We start from the raw sequence: 20,366 nt of genomic DNA, 5'->3' as shown, positions 1-20,366 counted from the left end.
CTGTGGGACCTGCCTGGTGGTGCATGCGGTGGTAGTGGCCTGTGGTCCACAAATAGACAGGCTTCGGAGAGCAGGCTCTCCCCCACTGTCTCAAACGCCTCCCTCAGGTCCCCCAGATTCTGATTTTAGCAGTTGGGAGTACATGAAGTAGAAAACCTGTACTGGGCTAGTACCATCTCTGAATAGATGGCCATTTAGTAACCAGTGAGCGCTGTCCCTCATAAGCAGCTTTCTAATGAGTACTTATGGTACATCTCATTGTGTAATCTTATGGAACCTCCTCTATTCTGAAACACTGGGTGTGTGGGAGCCTTCCTGATTGAGATGAATGCATATTTAAGAGACCCTTTTAAAAATACATATAATTAACCTTTATTCTTACTATGTATATAATTCATGTTCATTGAAGAAGAAAAAAAAAAGCACAAATAAAACAAGTCACCTGAAGTCCTGCTATCCAGAGATAGTTTGGTGTATCTTCTCTATTTCAGTTAGAACAGCAGAAGATTCAATGAAGGTACTAAGAAACTATTAAAGTCATGTTATGTGTGTGTGAATTTTATTCATCTCAGATCACTTTAGGTAAGAACTCTGATATTTTTACATAAGCAGTTTATGTGAAATGTTCTTGTAATAGTCTCTAAATTGTGGAAGTCAGGAATGCAAGAGGAATATAAAAATATACTGAATTTCTCTTTTGAACAAAGGTACTTATAAACAGTACACAGATATTGTCAGGCGTGGGAGGGGGAGGGGAAGGAAATGGGATGGGATTTGAGAAACAAACAAACAAATCCCTTTTCCCTCTAAATTCATTCTTCTTCCTCTTCCTTCTCCTCCTTCCCCTCCTCCTCCTCCTTTTTTTCCTTCAGTACTAGGGATTGAGCCCAGATGTGCTCTACCACTGACCTACATTCTCAGCCCTTTTTTACTTTTATTTTTTGGTACTGGGGATTTAACCCAGGGGCGTTTAATCACATCCAGCCCTTTTATTTTATTTAAATTTAGAAACAGGTCTCACTAAGTTGCTTATGGCCTTGCTGGCTTGCTGAGGCTGGCTTTGAATGCATTCTCCTGCTGCTCCCAAGCTGCTGGGATTGCAGGCATGTGCCAACACACTTGGCTCAGTCCTTTTTATTTTTTATTTTATTTTGAGATGGGGTCCTGCTAAGTTGTTAGGCTTTCCTTAAACTTCTGATCCTTGATCCTCCTGTCTCAGACTGTCAAGTTGCTAAGATTATAGGTAGTTCCCCCAAATTCATCATGAATAATTTTAAAAAGATAATATTATTGAGATATAACTTATATACCATATGAGTGATTCATTTAAAGAATAAATTCATTTTTTATTCTATGTGGATTTGTTCTCATTTCCTCCCAGCCCCAGCCCTAAGTGACAACTAATCTACTTTCTGTATCTATAGATTGCCTATCCTGGAACATTTTGTATGAAATATGGAATCATACAACATGTGGCCTTTTGAGTCTGCCTTCTTTTATTTAGCACAATGTTTTCAAGAATGTTCCATGTTATAGTGTTTATCAGTACTTTGTTTTAAATTGCTGAATAATATTCTTTTCTATGGTTATGCCACATTTGATTTACTCATTCACCATTTGGTGGGCATTGTTTTAGTCAGCTTATTCTTTGCTGACAAGAAAAGACCTGACAAGAATGTAGAGAAATGTTTATTTGGCACATGGTATCAGAGGTCTCAGTCCATAGATCACCTACCCCAGAGTTCTGGGCCCAAGATGAGGCAAAACATCATGGCATAGAGGAGGAAAACAGCTCAGAACATGGCCACAAGGAAGCAGAAGGAGAGCTCCACTCACTAAGGGAAAATAAAAACCCCAAAGATGCACCCCCAGTGACCTGCTTATTTCAGCCACACCCTACCTGCCTATGGTTACCGCCCAGTTAATCCATATCAGTGGACGATGCCCTGATTAGGTCAAGACTCTCATAACTTAATCATCTCACCTATGAACTTTCTTTTATTGTCTCACACATGAGCTTTTGGGAGACGCCTCATAGCTAAACCATGACAGACATTTTGATTGTTTCATATGAATAAGGCTCTTAGGAATAGAGCTAACATGAACATTAATCTACAAGATTTTTTGTGATTATGTGTTTTCATTTATCTGGGCATATAGTTAGGAGTTAAATTGCTGAGTCTTACAGTAATATCATATTTAATATTTTGAAAACCTGCCATATTGTTTTTCAATGACGAGTGTCCCATTGTACATCCCACCAGCCACATGTGGGGTCTGATTTCTCATATCCTTGACAGTACTTGTTATTGTCTGTCTTTTGGATTACAGCCAGCCTAGTGGGTGTGAGGTAGTGCCTCATTCTGGGTTTGATTTGCATTTCTCTAATGACTAATGATGTCGAGTATCTTTTCATGTATTTATTGGTCATTTCTTCTTTGGAAAAAAGTCTGTTCAAATCCCTTGTTCATTTTTTTTTTTACTTGGATTGTCTTTTGATTATTCTTTATGCTAGCTCATTATATACAGATTTGCAAATATTTCCTCCAATTTTGTAGGTTGTTTTTTTACTTTCCTTCTTTCCTTCTTTTTTGTTTTTTGTACCAAGGATTGAACTTGGGCACTTGGCCACTGAACCACATCCCCAGCCCTGTTTTGTATTTTATTTAGAGATAGGGTCTCAATGAATTGCTTGGCGCCTCACCATTGCTGAGGCTGGCTTTGAATTCGAAGTCCTCCTGTCTTAGCCTCTCAAGTTGCTGGGATTACAGGTATGCACCATTGTTCCTGGCTGTTTTTTACTTTCTTGATGGAATATTTTGAAGCACAAGAGTCTTAATTTTTTTTTTTTTTTTTTGTGGTGCTGGGGATTGAACCCAGTGTTTGCAAGGCAAACACTCTACCAACTGACCTATATCCCCAGCCCAAAAGTATTAAAACTTTTTTAAACATTATCTATCACTTTTTTTAATTGTTGATAGATCTTTATTTTATTAATTTGTTTATAGGTGGTGCTGAAGATCGAACCCAGTGCCTCACACATGCCAGACAAGAGTGCTACTGCTGAGCCACAGCCCAGCCCTCTATCATTTTTTTTTTAAGTTGTTGATGGACCTTTATTTTATTTATTTGTATGGGGTGCTGAGAATCGAATCCATGCATGCTAGGCAAGTGCTCTGTCACTGAGCCACAACCGCAGCCTCCCTCTATCACTTTAAAAAAAAATTTTTTTTTAGTAGTTGATGGACCTTCATTTATTCATTTATTTATATGTGGTGCTAAGAATTAAACCCAGTGCCTCACACAGGTGAGGCAAGTGCTTTACCACTGAGTCACAACCCTAGCCCAAAAGTCCTAAATTTTAAAAAAATTTTTTAGTTATAGGTGGACACAATATTTTATCTTTATGTGGTACTGAGGATCTAATCCAGTGCCTCATGCATGTGAGGTGGGCACTTTCCCTCTGAGCCACAAATTCAGCCCCACAAAAGTCTTAAATTTTTGTTGGAGCCAACTCATCTATTTTCTTTCGTTGCATGATTTTTTGTACATCATTCAATTTTGGGGGTGGGTTAGCAGGGATTGAACCCAGGGGCATTCAACCACTGAGCCACATCCCCAGCCCTGTTTTGTATTTTATTTCGAGACAGGGTCTCACTGAATTGCTTAGTGCCTCGTGGTTGCTGAGGCTAGCTTTGAACTTGTGATCCTCCTGCCTCAGCCTCCTGAGCTGCTGGGATTACAGACATGTACTACCATGCTCAGCCATCATTCAATTTTTAAATCATAGAAGAATATGTAATAGAGGAAATAATACATAAATCCTTGATTATCTTGAAATGTACATGTAAATTCCAAACATCAGGGTGTGCTATGATAGTACGTTGTTGAACTAAGTCAAATCATCTTTTTTTGAATAGATGACATAAGATATGTCTGGAAGCTGGGCTCGGTGGTGCACTCCTGTAAACCTATTTTTTACTTTCTTGATGGAATTGGAGACTGAGGCAGGAGGATTGAGATTTCAAAGCCAGCTTCAGCAACTCAGCAAGGCCCTAGGCAATTCGGCAAGACCCTGTCTCTAAATACAGAAAGGACTGAGGATGTGGCTTAGTGGTTAAGCGCCTCTGGGTTCAATCCCCTGTACCAAAAAAAAAAAAGAAGATATGGCCAGACACTATGGCACATGCCTGTAATCCCAGAAACTTGGGAAGTTGAGGCAAGAGGATCACAAGTTTGAGGCCAGCCTCAGCAGCTTAACAAGGCCCTAAGCAATTCAGAAAAGGGCTGTGGACTTAGCTCAATGGTAAATCCCTCCTTGGTTTCAGTTCTCAGTACAAAAAAAAAAAAAAAAAGTAAGTGTGAAGTTTGTTTCTGTTTAAAGGAACATAAAATTTAAAAATTGTAGGGTATGTTATTTAGAATTATCTTTAAATATGAGTGGCAGAAAATAAAATAATAGTGGTTGATAATGATTATTCCATGTTCATCAAAGCACCAGGCTTTTTTTATATTGTTCCTTTGCCATCTTTAGGACTATGAGCTCTGCCTCATGGTCCACATGAATATTCATAAGAGCATTACTCATAATAGCCATAGAATGGAAGCCAAATGTTTTCAACTCATGAATGAATAAAGAAACTGTGATATCTCCATACAATTGAACATCATTTATCCATAAAAAGGAATGAAGTCTGGGTGGAGGCTACAGTGTGGATGAATCTTGAGAACATTGTGCTGAGTGAAAGAAACCAGATACCAAAGGCCACATATTAAATGAGTCCACATATAGGAAATATCCAGAATAGCTAAATCCAGAGAACAGATAATAGGTTAATGGTTGCCAGTGGCTGGGAGGAGAATGGGGAACGAGGGCTATCCCATGGTGGCTGGGGGTGGAATCATCTGAAGATGTGAAGAAGGCGCACTCACATGGCTTCTGGTGGATGCTGGGAGCTCAGCGGGGCCCGTGACCATGCACCCTGGATTTCATATGGCTGGGGGTGGAATCATCTGAAGATGTGAAGAAGGCGCACTCACATGGCTTCTGGTGGATGCTGGGAGCTCAGCAGGGCCCGTGACCATGCACCCTGGATTTCATATGGCCTGGTACCTGAGTTACAAGAGTCAGTATTGCACAGACAGGAAGAGGAGACTGCCAGTCTCTTAAGGTCTGGACACAGAAACCAGTGCAGGTCTCTTTGCCATATCCTTTTGGTCAAAGCACTCCGGATCCTACCCTGATTCAAGGGGAAGGGATGTAGACATAGAACCCACTTCTCAAGGAATGTCAAAGAATTTGTGACTATTTTTTAACCTAGCCTTTATATTTTATTTTCACATTAAAATTTAATAAATGCCTCTGGGACTCATTTTATTCTTTATTTTTTTCTATGACATTAAACAGATTTGACAAATTCTGTGTACAGTGAGATGTCTTTTGGCCCAGATGAGTTTGACTTCTTTCAGATTGGGTTGGATACAGAAATAACATTTTGCTTCAAAGAATTGAAGGTAAACAAATATTTGTGTCAAATTCAAATTCAGGTTTTTACTGGTATTTTTCATAAAGATTTAAAGTTTTTTTTTTTTAATTTTCTTCCTCAGGGAATGCTGACGTTTTCAGAAGCTATCCATGTTCCTATATCCATTCATTTTGATTTTCCTGGAAAGTAGGTCCTTGGGAACTTTTCTGAGTTTCACTCTTTTGTGATAATAAAATCCTTTGAATCATGGTGAAATTAATTCATACCCCAGGAATTCCTTAACTTTACTAGCTTCATGTATCAAAGTAAAGTTTTGAAAGATGCCAAATGGCATTTTTAAATTGGAACTTGATTGAGAAAGATACATGTTTTTGCAGAGTGAAACATTTATAAATTTGACATGCTGCTGAATAAATTGCCTAATTAGAAAACCCTATATGGCTTAAGCAAGTTAAAATCCCTAGGAAACTATGAGACTTTATCTATTTCAGAGCAAAAACTTGTGGGACTGGGGCTGGAACCCAAGGTCTCACACATTAGGCCAGTGCTGGACCACTGAGCTACATCCCCAACCCCTCCAAACTAAAATTTTAAATGGGATTGGGTTGAGGTGTATTTATGAAATTGAATTTAATGATTTCTAAGGGATCTTTCAGCTCTTAGGACTGTGGTTATTTGAGATTATTAAAGATTCCCACATGAAAGATAGGTACTATTTCTTTTTATTCCATAATTATCATCTTTAATGCATTCTTAATGACCACCAGAAAATAAATGTTATTTTTGCTCTGCCTCTGCCCTTTTAGACCAATGGCTTTGAGTATTGATGACATGCTACTGGAAGCTAACTTTATTTTGGCTACCTTGGCTGATGACCCAAGTCGGGCATCTTCGCCACAATCACTGTGTCTCTCGCAGACACAAAAAAGGTAAATCTATGTTTTAAATTTGTTATTGGTTGGGGAAAGCCATGCCATCTTTTTCTGAAATAATTCAGTGGCATTCACTTAGGAAACAACTGGGGAGTAAAACATTAGGTCAGAAATTTTGTCCCAATCTAGAAGAGCTAGAGTAACACCAAATCCTAATGTTGAAACTTCACCAATGTTGTATCAGATATTTGTTTTTTTCTCTTCTGATCAGAACTTATCAGGGCTATCTGATTTATCTTTGTTATCATTCAAAACTCATTTTCAATTTTCAGTGTCAAATTTTTCAGGAAAGTATGTTATTCATTACATAAAACTCTTCTTTCTCAGATACAGGGATAACCATTTATCTTTTTTCTATTTTTCTTTTCCTTAATAACATTTTGGTGGGAGGCATAATTTGTTGTAAAGTCACACAAAGTTATAGTAGAAATTTTGGAAAATACATAAAAGTACAAAGAAGAAAATAGGGTTTGGGGTTGTGGCTCAGCGGTGGAGCGCTCACCTGGGATGTCTGAGGCCCTGGGTTTGAACCTCAGCACCACATAAAATAAATAAATAGATAAAATAAAGGTATTGTGTCCAACTACAACTGAAAAATAAATATTAAAAAAAGAAGAAGAAAATAGAATTCACTCATAATTGCCCCACTCAGAAATAGCTACTATTAACATTTTAGCTCACTGAATTTTCTTTCAGATTCCCCCCGCCCCCATATACTTGTATTTTAAAACAAGATTGGGCTGGGCACATAGTGAGTTCCTGTAATCTCAGAAACTAGGGACATGAAGGCAGGTGGATCAGAAGTTTCAGCAGCTTTGACAACTTTATGAGGATTAAACAACTTAAAGAATTAAAAATTAAAAAGGGCTGAGCACGTACGTGGCTCAGTGGTAAAGCACTCCTGGGTTCAATCCCTGGTACCAAAAATAAAAAAGGAGAAAAAAGGAGTGAGATCATGTAATGTGTTGTTTTGTATTCTGGTTTTTCTCCATAAAATATATTGTGAATATGTGTGTTCCAGCATCATTGATTATGACTTGAAAATATAGGTTTTATTTATATTTTTAAGTTTGCATCTGCACTGAACATGTACAGCTTTTTTTTTTTTTTTTTAGTTGTAGATGGACAACATACCTTTATTTTATTTATTTATTTTTATGTGGTGCTGAGGATAGAACCCATAGCCTCACTGTGCTGGGCAAGCACTTGACCACTGAGCCACAACCCCATGCTCAAAACATAGGTTTTCATGACCTCATGATGTTTCATTCTACATATTTCTAATAATTTATTTTTTTCTAACTTGATCCTGTTAACATATAATATGAAGTCAAAGGAGTTTCTAAATGATTATATACATAAATGTAGGTTTCAACAATTAATTCTGTATTATTACATCCTCTAAATCAGCACTATCATTGTCATTCACATTGCTCCATTAGTTATATAAAAGATATATTTCCCCAGTGAGTGAGGAGGCTGAGACAGGAGGATTGCAAATTCAAAGCCATCCTCAGCAATTTAGCAAGGACCTAAGCAACTTAGTGAGACCCTGTCTCTAAATATAAAAAATAAAAAGGGCTGGGGATGTGGCTCAGTGGTTAAGTACTCCTGGTACTTAAATACCCCTGATTAAGTATCCCTGGTACTCCTCAAAAAAAAAATACATAAATATACACATACATACATATATATATTTCAAAGAAACAGCTCGTTTAATCCCTGTTAACATCTCAGGTCAGATATGATACGGTCAAATTCGAAGGCTGATAAAAGTGGAACCAGCCAGACTCCAGAGTATATCTCAAGAAAATCAGCACCCAAGAGGCTTTATCCTAGGGAAGCTGCCACCAAAAACTCTGCAGGGGAAAACTGTGGCAGCCCTCAAAGGAAGAAAGCAAGTGGAGACAACATCTTTGAAGTACCTGAAAGCATTGTGAGCGACACAGAGGAAGGGCCAGGCTCTCCATATCTCAGGAAGGTAAGAAGAAAAAGGCAGACGGACAGACACTCAGTCAAGAAGTGTCAGTACCAGTCTCCCTCGGCACCCTGTGCCCCAACCCACCTCAGCCTCTTGTGAATTATTTCTTTTTTTTTCTTTTTTTTTTTTGTGTGTGTGGCACTGGAGATTGAACCCAAGGCCTCATGCATCCTAGGCAAGCTCTGTACCCTTGAGCTACCCCCGACCCCTGTGTTGTTTTATTATTTTTTGTTAGAGGAGGTGTCTCTGATGAGAAAAATCTGATTTATAAACTGTCAATACAAATAGTTACATTTCTCAGTAATTTCTAACAAAGCATATTCTAAGTAGAGATGTGGGCATTTGTTTTCAAGAATAAATTAGGATCATCTATAGTATGCTCTATTTTAATTTCAACAACATGCTAAAGTCATAGAAGTAATTTTTTTGGTCACACTGACTGTGCTTACTTTTTCACAGGCAACAACACAAAATCATTTTCCTGGGACTTCAGGACCCTGAAATTCACCAAAATTGCCAGTTTCCTCAGTAGGGACAGTGATGTTTAGAATTGCAAGCTCTGTGACACTCATTTCAGCTCTCTTAAATTCTCCTACTTTTAAGGAGAGTTGCTGGCCTCCACATGGCAAGGAGGAGGCAGCGCTGTGCTCCACCTGGCCTGCTGAGGGCCTGGCCGCCCCGGGGCCCTTTCCCCTCCACCCTGGTTTTGCACGGTGTGCTGGGACATTTGCTTCAAACCTTAGGTGGACAATGAGGGGTTCAGAGCCCTGGCTCTAGAGTTCAAGTTCCTGCATTCAAATTTCTCTTGCCACTCATCAGCTGTACAACTTGGGCAGTTACTGATATTTGCCTCAATTTCTTTGTCAGAAAAATGGAGATACTTATATCCGTTAAATGGATCTGTGAAAAACGCACTCACAGACATACCTGGTGTGTCAGTGCTCTGCAAATGTTCGTTACTACTCTCTCGCATTCTCCTGCTTTTAGGCTCTTGGTCATTCCACTTCCTGTCACATTGCAGTGGAACTCCTTGGAATGGCATTCAGGGACTTTCCCTGGGGAACTTAATGTACACAGTCTTCACCTGGCTTCCCATTCTCCTCCCCGCCTCAAACGGAGCATATGTGTGCGCTGGGGCAGCAGATAGGCTATTTCTCTAGCAATCCGGTATCTGGCTGAGCAAGCTGTGTGGACAGTGGCCTCAGGATTAACCTCTGCTTGGCTCTGCCATGTACACTGAAAACAGGTTTGTGAACCTGACAAGGCCAGAGCCATGTGATGCCTATATTTCCATCACTATGTGGCCCACCCTACTACTTGGCTTATTTAACATTTTATTTTAAAGTAATTTCAGACCTTTGGAAAGTTGCAAAAATAGCATAAGAATTTCTATATGCCCTCCTCCCCCACCCCCCCACTGGGGATTGAATTTATGGGCGCTTAATCACAGAGCCACATCTCCAGCCCCTTTTTATTTTTTATTTCTAGATGAGGTCTTAGTTGCTCAGAGCTTCTCTAAGTTGCTGGGGCTGGCTCCTGCCACCATACCTGGCTTTGTATTAAGTTCATCAGGGGTTGTAATCTATCTCTGGACTTTTTGTTCTGCTAATCTTGGCCTCTGCATGTGTCAGGGCAACACTGCAATATGACAGCTTCCAGGTGTGATTTCATATCCCTTTGTGGATTATGTCAGTTTTTTCCTGTTTTCAATTTTTTTTTGTTTGTTTTGTTAATACTTATTTTTTAGTTTTAGGTGGATACAATATCTTTATTTTTATGTGGTGCTGAGGATCAAACCCAGTGCCTCACATGTGCTAGGTAAGCACTCTGTCACTTGAGCCCCAGCCCCAGCCTCTCAATTTGTTTTTAATTTAAGCTTTGATATCAATTTACCATATCCATAAAAAAGGGTATTTTTTTTTTTTTTTTTTTAGTATTCTTTTATGTCTTAATTTACTCTGCTAGGTAGACTGTGAGTTCATCAAGGGCAGACCTGAGTCTACTCATTTCTCTCTTTCTAGTGCATTGCCAGTAGTGTGGACACCTTCAACCCTGGTTTGGGATATCCTAAGAAAGTTTTTAAAACCCCTCTGGTGGTTTCACAAAATTCCAGATGGTTCACTGTGTGTGTGTGTGTGTGTGTGTGTGTGTGTGTGCCTGCACATGCATACACATATATGCTAGGTGTGCTACTTTGGAAAAGGGGATTTTCAAAATTAGCTATAACAGAGTTCTATATCCTAAATAATGACCAGTGGCTTCTTCAATGTAGGGAGTTATATACAGTTCTCAGGGGCAGTAATATAGGGAACACACACACACACACACACACACACACACACACACAACATTTAGACATATTTTTAATTCATTTCTTGCCCAGTTCACATGGGATTTGAGGCTACTGTCTGGCTGCATGGATGCTGTCAAGTTTTCTCACTGAAAGACATGGGGAAGTCTCCATTATCCAGCCATGTGAGATTTAAAGGCCAAAGAGAAGAGAGAGAGAAAATAGCACTTACCCTAAGCCAATGGCAAATTGAGGCAGCTCTCAAAAACCAAAGTCCACTTAAGCTTCCCGGTCTCATGGGGTACCATGAACGTCCCTGAGGGATATGTGCATACGATGATACATATTCAACAGTCCTTGGTCAAGGCTAGACCCATAAAAGGGAACTGAGATTGTGTCTGCAGTTATGGCGAAAGTCAGTGTGTTAGTTTCCTATGCTCCTTCCACAGATTTATTGAACCCAGGGCCTTGTGCATTCGAGGCAAGCACCCTACTAGCTGAGGTGTATCCCCAGCCCTGAATTTCCACAAATTTTGTGCCATGAAAACAACACAAACGTATCATCCTACAGTTCTGAAGGTCCAAGTCTAAAATGGCTCACTGGCTAAGGTCAAGGTGTCAGCAGAACTGACGTTCAGGAGAATTGGGAGTCTGCTTCTTACCTTTTCCAGCTTCTAGAGGCCACTGTACTCTTCTCTTATGGTCCCCTTCCATCTTTCTGGCCAGCGCTGGCTCGTATGTCTTTTCCTATTGCTCACTTGAACCCTCTCCATCCTCTTTCCACCCTTAAGGATCTTTGTGCTCACCTTGGGCGCCCCAGCTGGTTCAGCCAGCTGTTTGCAACCCTGGCTCCATCTGTGACCTTTGTTCCCCTTGGCCACGTGACATAACACCTTTACAGGTTTGTGGGCTTATAAGGTCCACAGGGGCACTGTGTGGTCTACCATGCCACCAGCCCTGCCAAGCTGCTTTTTTTTTTTTTTTAATCCAAAGTGTCCTTTGTTTATTGTAATCACTCATTATTAAGGTGTATTTGTGATTGAATTTCAAAGTATAAGCCATTTGTACACATTGTACATTTGCTTATAGGGCAGGTGGGCTTAGCTGATATTTTAATAGTAAGTACAGTCTGAAAAGTATCAGGCTGCAGCAGTACAAACAGGATCCTAATTAATTGGCTCCTGGTTGGACTCTGTCACAGACATCAGTCCATACTGACCCTTATTAAGCTGGAGTTTTCTATGTGGAATGAGGAGCCCACACTGCTGTCAGAACTGCCACTTTACAGAGCATCCCCATCTTCTGATACAAAATTGAAGATGACCCAAGAACGGGGCTTATTCATTCATTCATGCTGCTCCCATGGACTTCCACCAGTGTTTCCTGCAGGCGGGTGTCCTGGAGAGCACGTGAGGGAAACTGGTCAGCAAAATAAATAAGGTTCCCAAACTTTTAGAGACTAAAGAGGGTATAAGGCATAGGGACTAAATTCAGATATAAAAGTCGTGCGACTAAAAATAGGGAAGTTTTTAAAAGCTGTGATAAGTTCAATGAAAAGTTCAGGGTGCTTTGAGATTTAAGGTGCTAAACAGCCTACTCCAGGAGGCCAGGGGGGGTCTTCAGTTTGAAACTTGTGCTTAAGCTGAGCTGGAAGGGATAAGGAAGTGAGTTTGGGGGGGCAGGTGCAAAGGCCCTGCAGTTTGAGGGGCATTCTGGTTTTAAGAAACTGACTCCTGAGTTCTGCAGCTGCCAGAGGTAGGCAATGCATTGCTCAAGGGGAAGCTACATGAGGGCCAGCTTATGCTGGAAGAGTCCTGTGGACTGTGTGTAAACAGCCTTATAAAGTACCTTGGTATTTGAAGTCTTTGAAGGGATTTAACAGTTGATGGTGTTGAATGTTTACAAGAGAACTTTAGCCATGTGAAAAATGGGGTGTGGTAAGGCAAGAAAGTTCTCTGTTACAGCCTCTGAGTTAGTCACTCCTTAAATGAGGAGTGGAAGGAGTGGCTAGGTGAGACAGCTAACTTAGGAGGTAACACTCTTGACATGGGTTGGTTAGAAGGGGTAAAGAAAAAGGGAGAGACCGGGGTGACTTAGGTTTTGAGGACCTGGTTCAAGGCTTGAGTATGGCAACTGGTGACACCAAGCAGGCACTTGGATGACTGAAGTTCAATCTTGGAGACTTCCTGGCACACAGATGGTAATTTCAAGAGGACAGCTCACATTTAAGGTGGTGGTTCTTAACCAGGGGCGGCCTCCTCCCCCAGAAGATCTGGGGTAAAGTCTGGGGCCATTTGGATGATACAAGTTGGGAAGGGGGTGCTACAGGCATCTAGTGGGGAAAGGCTAGCAGTACTGCCCAGCATCTCCCAATACAGAACAGCCCACAACAGTCATCAGGTCCCAAATGCCAGTTGTGCTAAGTTTGAAAGTGAGCCCTGGTTCAAGGTTGGGTAGAAGAGGGTGAGCCTGCTGAGTGGCCCCCAGGGTAGGGTAGGGACTGCACTGGAAGGCAGTGTGAGGGATGATCTGAGTGGATGAAGGCAAAAAACAGCCTCCAACTTTAAGGATGTGGCCATTTTCATTGATCACATCTGAAGCTTGTGAAGTGGTGGGGTCAGAAGCTTTTTAGACAGGGCTAAAGAGCAGGAAAATGAGAAGAGATAGCTCAGTTCACACAGCCAGCATAGGGTCTGGCTCAGCCTGGAGTTCTGATGGCTTCAGGGGAAGTCAGCAGCAGAACTCTGACCCAGCTGAAGGTCATCTTGGGCTCTGAAGTTAGGGAAGGGTCTGTTTTAGAACTAGTTGGGCCAATAATGACATCCATGAGCCATCACCAAGACAGGAGGACCACACTGGCAGCGTTCTGCAAGGGCTGTCACCTTGAGCATTAATTGGGCAAACTTTCACTTTGGAATAAACTGCAGGTTTTTTTTTTTTTCTTCTCTCTAGTTTTCTTGCATGTTCTTTGGAGCCGTTTCTTCTGACCAGCAAGAACACTTCAACCGCCCTTTGGACAGTCTGGCAATAGCAAGTGACAGTGACGAGGATGTGATTAATGGCACTGTTCCCACATCTAAAGCTCAGTGATAGCTTGGCCTTAAGCCCCAGTCTTCATGCCTAGTGTACAACAGATATGGAAGTGCATCAAGACGTCTTGAAACAGTTTTGTGACTAGTAGTCCAGTATTTTGTATTTGTGAACATTTTGGAGTTTGGGACTCTCAGAAACTGCAAAAGGTTATGCAGGTTTTTCAAGTAACATCACTTTTGTCCATTGGGAAAAAAATTCTGATTTTTGAAGTAGTCCTTAGAAAAAAATAATCATTCCCTCACTTTGGAGTCTTTTTGTATTTTGTAAGATTTGATTTCATAGCCTTCAATTAGAACAGATTTTCAGGGATGATTTTTTATTTGCAATGTGATACAGGAAAAGAATTTAATGGAAATGATATCAAACTTTTTTTATTATTGTTGTTGTGGTGGTGGTGCTGTTGAGTATTGAACCCAGGGCCTGGTGCATGCAAGGCAAGCACTCTATTAACTGGCTACACCCCCAGCCCTTGATGTCAAACATTTCTGTATTATCTAAAATAGTGTAGCAACCTCCACACAAGAGAGCCTGGGTTTGGAATGGAATGTGGGATACAAATGTCTGTTCTTTGTCCCTTTAAGAATTAGCTTCTTACCTGCATAAACAAAACTAAAAATTTGGAACAAAAACACTGTTATGTAATACCTTATGGTGAGAGCCTCTCCCTCCCCCAGACTTGTTTGCAGTTCTATAACCCCAGGAACCAGCCTTCTGTAACATCTTATTGCTAAGTCTTTGGGAAACCATCAAACAATAAGGAAGTGTTAACTGGCAAGCAATTGTTCTTCAGATTTTGTGAGGAATTTGAAAAGGTGGCTGAGTGGATTAGTATGCTTCAGAACTGTGAACAGAGTTCTAAATGAAACCAGAATGAATTTGGCTCTTGTAACTTAGTAATGAGTCATAGCTACCCACAATAACCTAATAAAAATTCAAGTTCATCCCAAGATGTTTCTCAGTGAATGAAAATGGGCTTTCACCAAGCTTTTTGTGGAAAGTGGCAATGCCCACATATTTTCAACTACATTTTCAAAGTAGGCTGAATTTATGTCTCTTATGCTTATACCAATGATTAACACTGAATTCATATTCGTAACAAATGCAGACCTCTATAAAGAACTTTTACACACAAAAGTAACCCTGTAGATCTCCTTGCTGAGGATGAAGTTTCTGATTTCTTCATTGAAATAGGCATCAGTCTCAGGCTAGGGTTGTGGCTCAGAGGTAGAGAATTTGCCTAGCACATGTGAGGGCCTGGGTTCGATCCTCAGCACCGCATATAATTAAATAAAGGTATTGTGTCTAACTACAACTAAAAAATAAATATATGTATTTTTAAAAAATAGACACCAATCTCAGCAGCAGCCTTGATGCAGCATGGCCTGCAGAAGAATTATGCTGCTCCACTGTACACTCTTTGGGTTTTAGAATTTTGATAGTGTGCCAAGAATACACACACCAGGTTTTTTTTTTTTTGTTTTTGTTTTGGGTAATTTCACTCTGTAACATTTAGGAGGTGCAAAGCCTCAGCAGAGAAAACCTCTGTATTCACATTCAGTTATGAGTCCATTTTGATGAGTTTAGAGGGAGCTAACGGATGTAGTAAAGCAGTGGATGAGAATGAGCTATGGCAATTAAAGTATTGTGAAGGACAGAAATGCACAGCCACAAAGTGCAGATTCACTGAAGGCTGACTAAGAGGCCTGGAAATGGAGAGCTTGGACAATGTTAAGGGCTGGTGCCTTGTTTAGTTACCATTCAAACCAAAAGAAGTACACAGGTTAGTATAAATACTATATTTATTAAATATTTTTACAGTTTATTTAAATGTATTTACAGAACTATTCCTGCATAAGTTATATTTCAGACATCCAATTCAGGTAATTGCCTCTTGGGTAAGACAAAGAATGATAGTCTCAACAGAAAAAAAGCAGCTTATTAGTATACACATATTCAAATTTGCTTCATTATTTAGCCATCTTTGCCACAAACTACCTGCTAACAGTTAAATTCTGACGTGGACATTTTTAGTTGAGAAGTTCAATTTAATTTAATTTTAACAAATAAATAGAATCCAAATATTTTCTGCTTTGTATTTTGCTTTATAAGCAGATTTTGTTTTTTCTGGTATTGTAAAATTTGTTAAATATAAAAATGTGATTCAGTTTCCAACTGAATTTTGTAGCTTCTATCAAAGATAGCTCGTATTAAGGTGACAAGGAACCATGAACTTATCCAGAGGTACAAACATTCACAGTTCTCGCCAATCTTACTGACCATCTCCAGAACACTCAAAACTGACTCAGTAAATTCTTACAATTCCTGCCTTGTTACATGATGTAGTAGGTTGGTGGTACTGAAGGTGGTTTTCATCTTCGGGTTACTCTCTATCCAGAACAAACGCAGCTGACAGGAGAGGACACTCCCATCTGCAAAGCTCAAAATTGTGTTTTTTCTACTCTAGACACAGCCCAAACCCCAGACATGCATACCTGGAATGGATTTCTTTAGGAGTTAGTACCCATCAACCATGTGAGTATAATAATTTGGGACAATTTGTTTTTTCCCCCCCTCATTTCTTCTTCCAGTTTTTAAGAGCCTATGGACTCTTATCTACTTTATCTCCATTTGGTTAAAAAAAAGTTTGTTTTTTGTGCGCAGGCAGCTTAAGTTCATAGGAAGAAACAAGGTTCTGATATGTTGAGTGCACATTTTAAAACAGAACAAAATAAAAATTTCAAGCATGTGATAAAAATATTGATTTTTATAATACAGTATTGCTTTATAAATATAGATGGAAAAGCTATAAACTTTACTGGTCTTTGGTGCATCCAGAGAGGGATAAATAATTTGCCATTTGTAAATTAGAAATCCAAATTTTCTCTTTTGTTATAAAGTCCACTACATGAGGCAAATTGTGTGTGTGTGTATGTGTGTGTGTTTACACTGCTTGATTTAAAATACAGTTCACACACACACACACATCAGGTTCAGAATTAGACCCAACAAGTGGTATAGCTCAGCCACACCCCTGGAAGTTTGGGTGTAAGACTTGGAGAATTCTATTCTGGGTCCCACACAGCCTCTGACCAGTGAGAGGAGGAGAGTTACTTGCTAAGCAGCACTCGCCCTGACCCCTAGCAGTCATAAAATGCAGTGCATAACACAAAAAGGACAGGGGAAAGAAGAAAACAGGGTATTTTATGTACTAAACTACAAGCCAGGTCCAAAGTCAATTCCACCATGAAACTCAATTCTTGCCCCATTATTTTCAGCGTCACTGGAACAACCACACTGACAGTTTCTAACAATCATTTCTCAAAAAAAGTAAGTTGATTAAACGAGTTGTATAAAACACCACCAATCTAGCTTTACAAAGATTGTTTGATGGGTTAAATGAGAGCAGAGAAAAGCCAATAACCTGATCGTTACTGCTCCTACCAGGAAGTAAATGGAGGCATTGGAAAATTGATGCAAAATGATATCCAGATTATAAGGCTACATACTTCTGACCAAAAGTAATTACAAACCCAAACAAAAGAGTTGAAGTCATCAATCCTAGTATGAATGTATTCCTTTTAACCAACCCCTTCAGGATGCAACTTTCTTTACTTTTAAAAATACCCAGAGACTGCAAAGAGTTTGTGCAAAATAAATACCCCGCTTGCCACATATGCGTCCATATTCTAGCAGAGCATGATAGTTTCTCCTTATTTAAACAGTCTCCCTCCACATCCCACCCGCCCTCTATCTTCTCTACCAAAGAATTCTGTTTTGTCAAGTTAGGGTAGTTAAGGCATTCTGACACTTAATTAAAGGTGATTCAAAATAGGTATCTAACATTATGCCAATTAAGGAATAGTAGATAAATTATTGAACGGCTTACAAATGAATAACTCATTCTTATTATAAATGAAATGCCTGTTACAAGCATGATGCATTGAAATATAGTAATGACATGTACATGGTACATGTTAAACAATTTTAAATAAAACAAAAGCTTGACAGTTACTCAAATATACAGTACAAATTCACAAAACAAAATCTTTTAAAACAAGTTGAGGTAACCTCAAACGTAAGTTTTAATGCAATAAACCAGGGAGTCAGTATCTCCTCTCGAGAAAAAACTTTCTGTGTTCTCCTCAAGTAGATTCTCGTCAGGTTTAATTGCATTCTCATCTATACACCAATGTTACCTGACGTATATATAAAACATGGCTTTAATTTAAGGATTTCTAAGTATATATATTTTTCTACCACCAAGTTAATGAAGGAAAAAACTGACTCAAAAATATATATCTTTACAGCAGTCAACTTGTACATAAACCTTAAAAATAAGTTTGAGCCTGCAGGTAATGGGAAACCAAATTCAGGGTAGTTTTTATAAGGAAATTATACACTGCAAAATGGCTATTCGGAAACTGTAAACATTAAGCTTGATTCAGAAACCCCTACATTTCTGTTTGGAGCAATTGCAAAAGTCAGATCATCACTAGGAGTTTTCCCTGTGGGCTCTGTGCTGCTGCCACTGCACACGTGCTCTTGCCTGGTGGACGCAGTGATTCGGTGCATGCTCTGCAAAAGCAAGGCTCCTAGGAGAAGGTCTGAGGGCTCCATGGGCAGCATGACTGTGAGCCAGCAAAAACCCAGCTACAGCTGTCCATTCTCAACCTGTCAGCCTGGGGCCCAGAGAGCCCACCCAGGGCACCTTGCAGACAGCGGGGGGAATTCCAGCCATAGCACTAAGTTTCTAGGCTTTAAGGACTTTTGCAATCTTGAGTAGTATTTCCATTAAAAAATTTTGGTAAGGATACCCCCTTCCCCCGATATCAGGCAACCAGCCTGTGATTTGGACTAATCAATAAACTGCCAAAACTTTAATCACGGGAATACAATTAAGCATCTTTTAAAAGCACAAAATATTTGCATCCACAGAACTAAAATAATTACTTTTTTCTTCCAATGTGTAACAAAAAAGCTTCTGGGATCAAGATCTTATAACCCAGAGCATATTTATGAGCTCCTGGAAAATAGGAGTTTATAATGAAAACATAAAGCCACACCCGATCACCATAACCAAGATGGTGCCAGTGGAAAATATGTGACATTTCTTTTGATGAATAATGTATGTTTTCTAGCAGACGTATCATAATTTATGACTTGCCAGACTTAAAATCCCTGTAACACACTGTAATTTTGAATTCTCTTTACCAACATTACCCATTCTCAATACTTCAACTGCTTTTGAAAAGTAATAGCCTTTGAAAACCTCCACGAGAATGAAGGCTGATCTTCAAATCTTGCTTCTCTTCAACTGTTGCCAGCAGACATGAGCTAGTGAATGACAGTAGTGGTTCTCAACAAAGATCTCAATGGGTCTCAAAAAGACAGGCAAAAGGCTTACATCACTGGCCATTGAGATCAGTGGCAAAGAAATGTGGTCCTGCCAGCAGGATCAGCACACATGGCAGGGAAATTGGGACAAAAAAGGAAAGGCAGGAGTCGACAGCTCGGTGAGTCAGTCTGTATACTCAGCCACTATGGAAAGAAGGACGGTGATGTCATCTGGCTTTCCACCTAAAACAAGAATGAAAATTGATCAGTACACATTTTAAAAGGAAAAAAATCACTCAAAACTGTGGTCTTAAGTAAGTACTAGTGCTGGGTGTGGTGGCGCACACTTATAATTCCTCGAGCTTCGGAGGCGGAGGCAGAAGGATCATGAGTTCAAAGCCAGCCTCAGCAACTTAGTGAGACCCTAAGCAACTCAATTTAGTAAAACCCTATCTCCAAATAAAATACAAAAAAGGGCTGGGAATGTGGTTCAGTGGTCAAGGGCCCCTGGGTTCAATCCCTAGTCAAATGCTTGCACATCAGGCCTGTTTGGCTTATTAATAAGCCCTCACAGAAAAAAGAAAAAAGATTTGATAAAGAGAAACAGTTAAACAGAAAACACTCAAGAAATTTCACATAATTTAACTGAAGCTTAAAAAAAAAAATCTCCCCTGCTCTTTTACAACAGGAGCTCTATGAAAAGGGCCACCACATCTTCTGTTTACATCATCACAGTAAAGACAAAATCTGTTACAGTAACTTCAGCCTGACAAGAAAGTTACATGCTTCTACCACAACCCTAATTTGGACAAACATACCCAATGTTTTTAAACTAGGAATAGCCTTGTACTCTAATCTGCCAAACTGCTATGGCGTGTGTGTGTGTGTGTGTGTGTGTGTGTGTTTTCTCCTATTTTAACATTTCCTGGAGGGCTAAGAAATGTTCTACATGTCATAATATTACATCAGCAAGAGCCTGACCAATTCCACTAGCTCTGATATGCTAGCACCAACATGTCATCCCAGCTCCAAAACTGGCCTGCTCCCAAAGTCACAGCATGCAGTAGATAGAAGGACTCTTCAGTCAAGGGCAGTTTCACATTGCTTCCCTTTTCAAAATCCGCTCTGGCAATTTGGCAGGCAAATACTGTCAACGCGTCCCACAGAGCCAGAGGAAGGGAGAAGAGAAATGTCAGACACGTGAAGGGCAGAATGTTAAACGTTTGGAATGCACAGGCTCTCCAGGCAGA

At 39.9% G+C, this 20,366-nt stretch overlaps 2 protein-coding genes across 3 annotated transcripts in view; one reads left to right on the top strand and one right to left on the bottom strand.

Annotated features, from left to right (window-relative positions):
* The window catches only part of Rad9b (RAD9 checkpoint clamp component B), a 33,842-nt gene extending 16,542 nt beyond the window's left edge, over positions 1–17,300 (top strand). The window contains exons 7-11 of the mRNA XM_040289482.2: positions 5,408–5,514; positions 5,608–5,672; positions 6,293–6,415; positions 8,156–8,399; positions 13,642–17,300. Coding sequence (XP_040145416.1) covers positions 5,408–5,514; positions 5,608–5,672; positions 6,293–6,415; positions 8,156–8,399; positions 13,642–13,779 — 677 coding nt within the window. The 3' untranslated portion in view covers positions 13,780–17,300. The remainder of the gene's footprint in view (positions 1–5,407; positions 5,515–5,607; positions 5,673–6,292; positions 6,416–8,155; positions 8,400–13,641) is intronic.
* Positions 15,564–20,366, bottom strand: part of Pptc7 (protein phosphatase targeting COQ7) — a 40,688-nt gene continuing 35,885 nt past the window's right edge. For both annotated transcript variants that reach the window (XM_005329617.5, XM_013360465.4), the window contains one exon: positions 15,564–19,359. In XM_005329617.5, the coding sequence (XP_005329674.1) occupies positions 19,301–19,359 (59 nt within the window). In that variant the 3' untranslated portion in view covers positions 15,564–19,300. The remainder of the gene's footprint in view (positions 19,360–20,366) is intronic.

The sequence above is a fragment of the Ictidomys tridecemlineatus genome, chromosome 2 (genome assembly GCF_052094955.1).
Source record: "Ictidomys tridecemlineatus isolate mIctTri1 chromosome 2, mIctTri1.hap1, whole genome shotgun sequence".
In the NCBI taxonomy this organism is placed as follows: domain Eukaryota; kingdom Metazoa; phylum Chordata; class Mammalia; order Rodentia; family Sciuridae; genus Ictidomys; species Ictidomys tridecemlineatus.
This window is presented reverse-complemented; position numbering and strand designations above follow the sequence as displayed.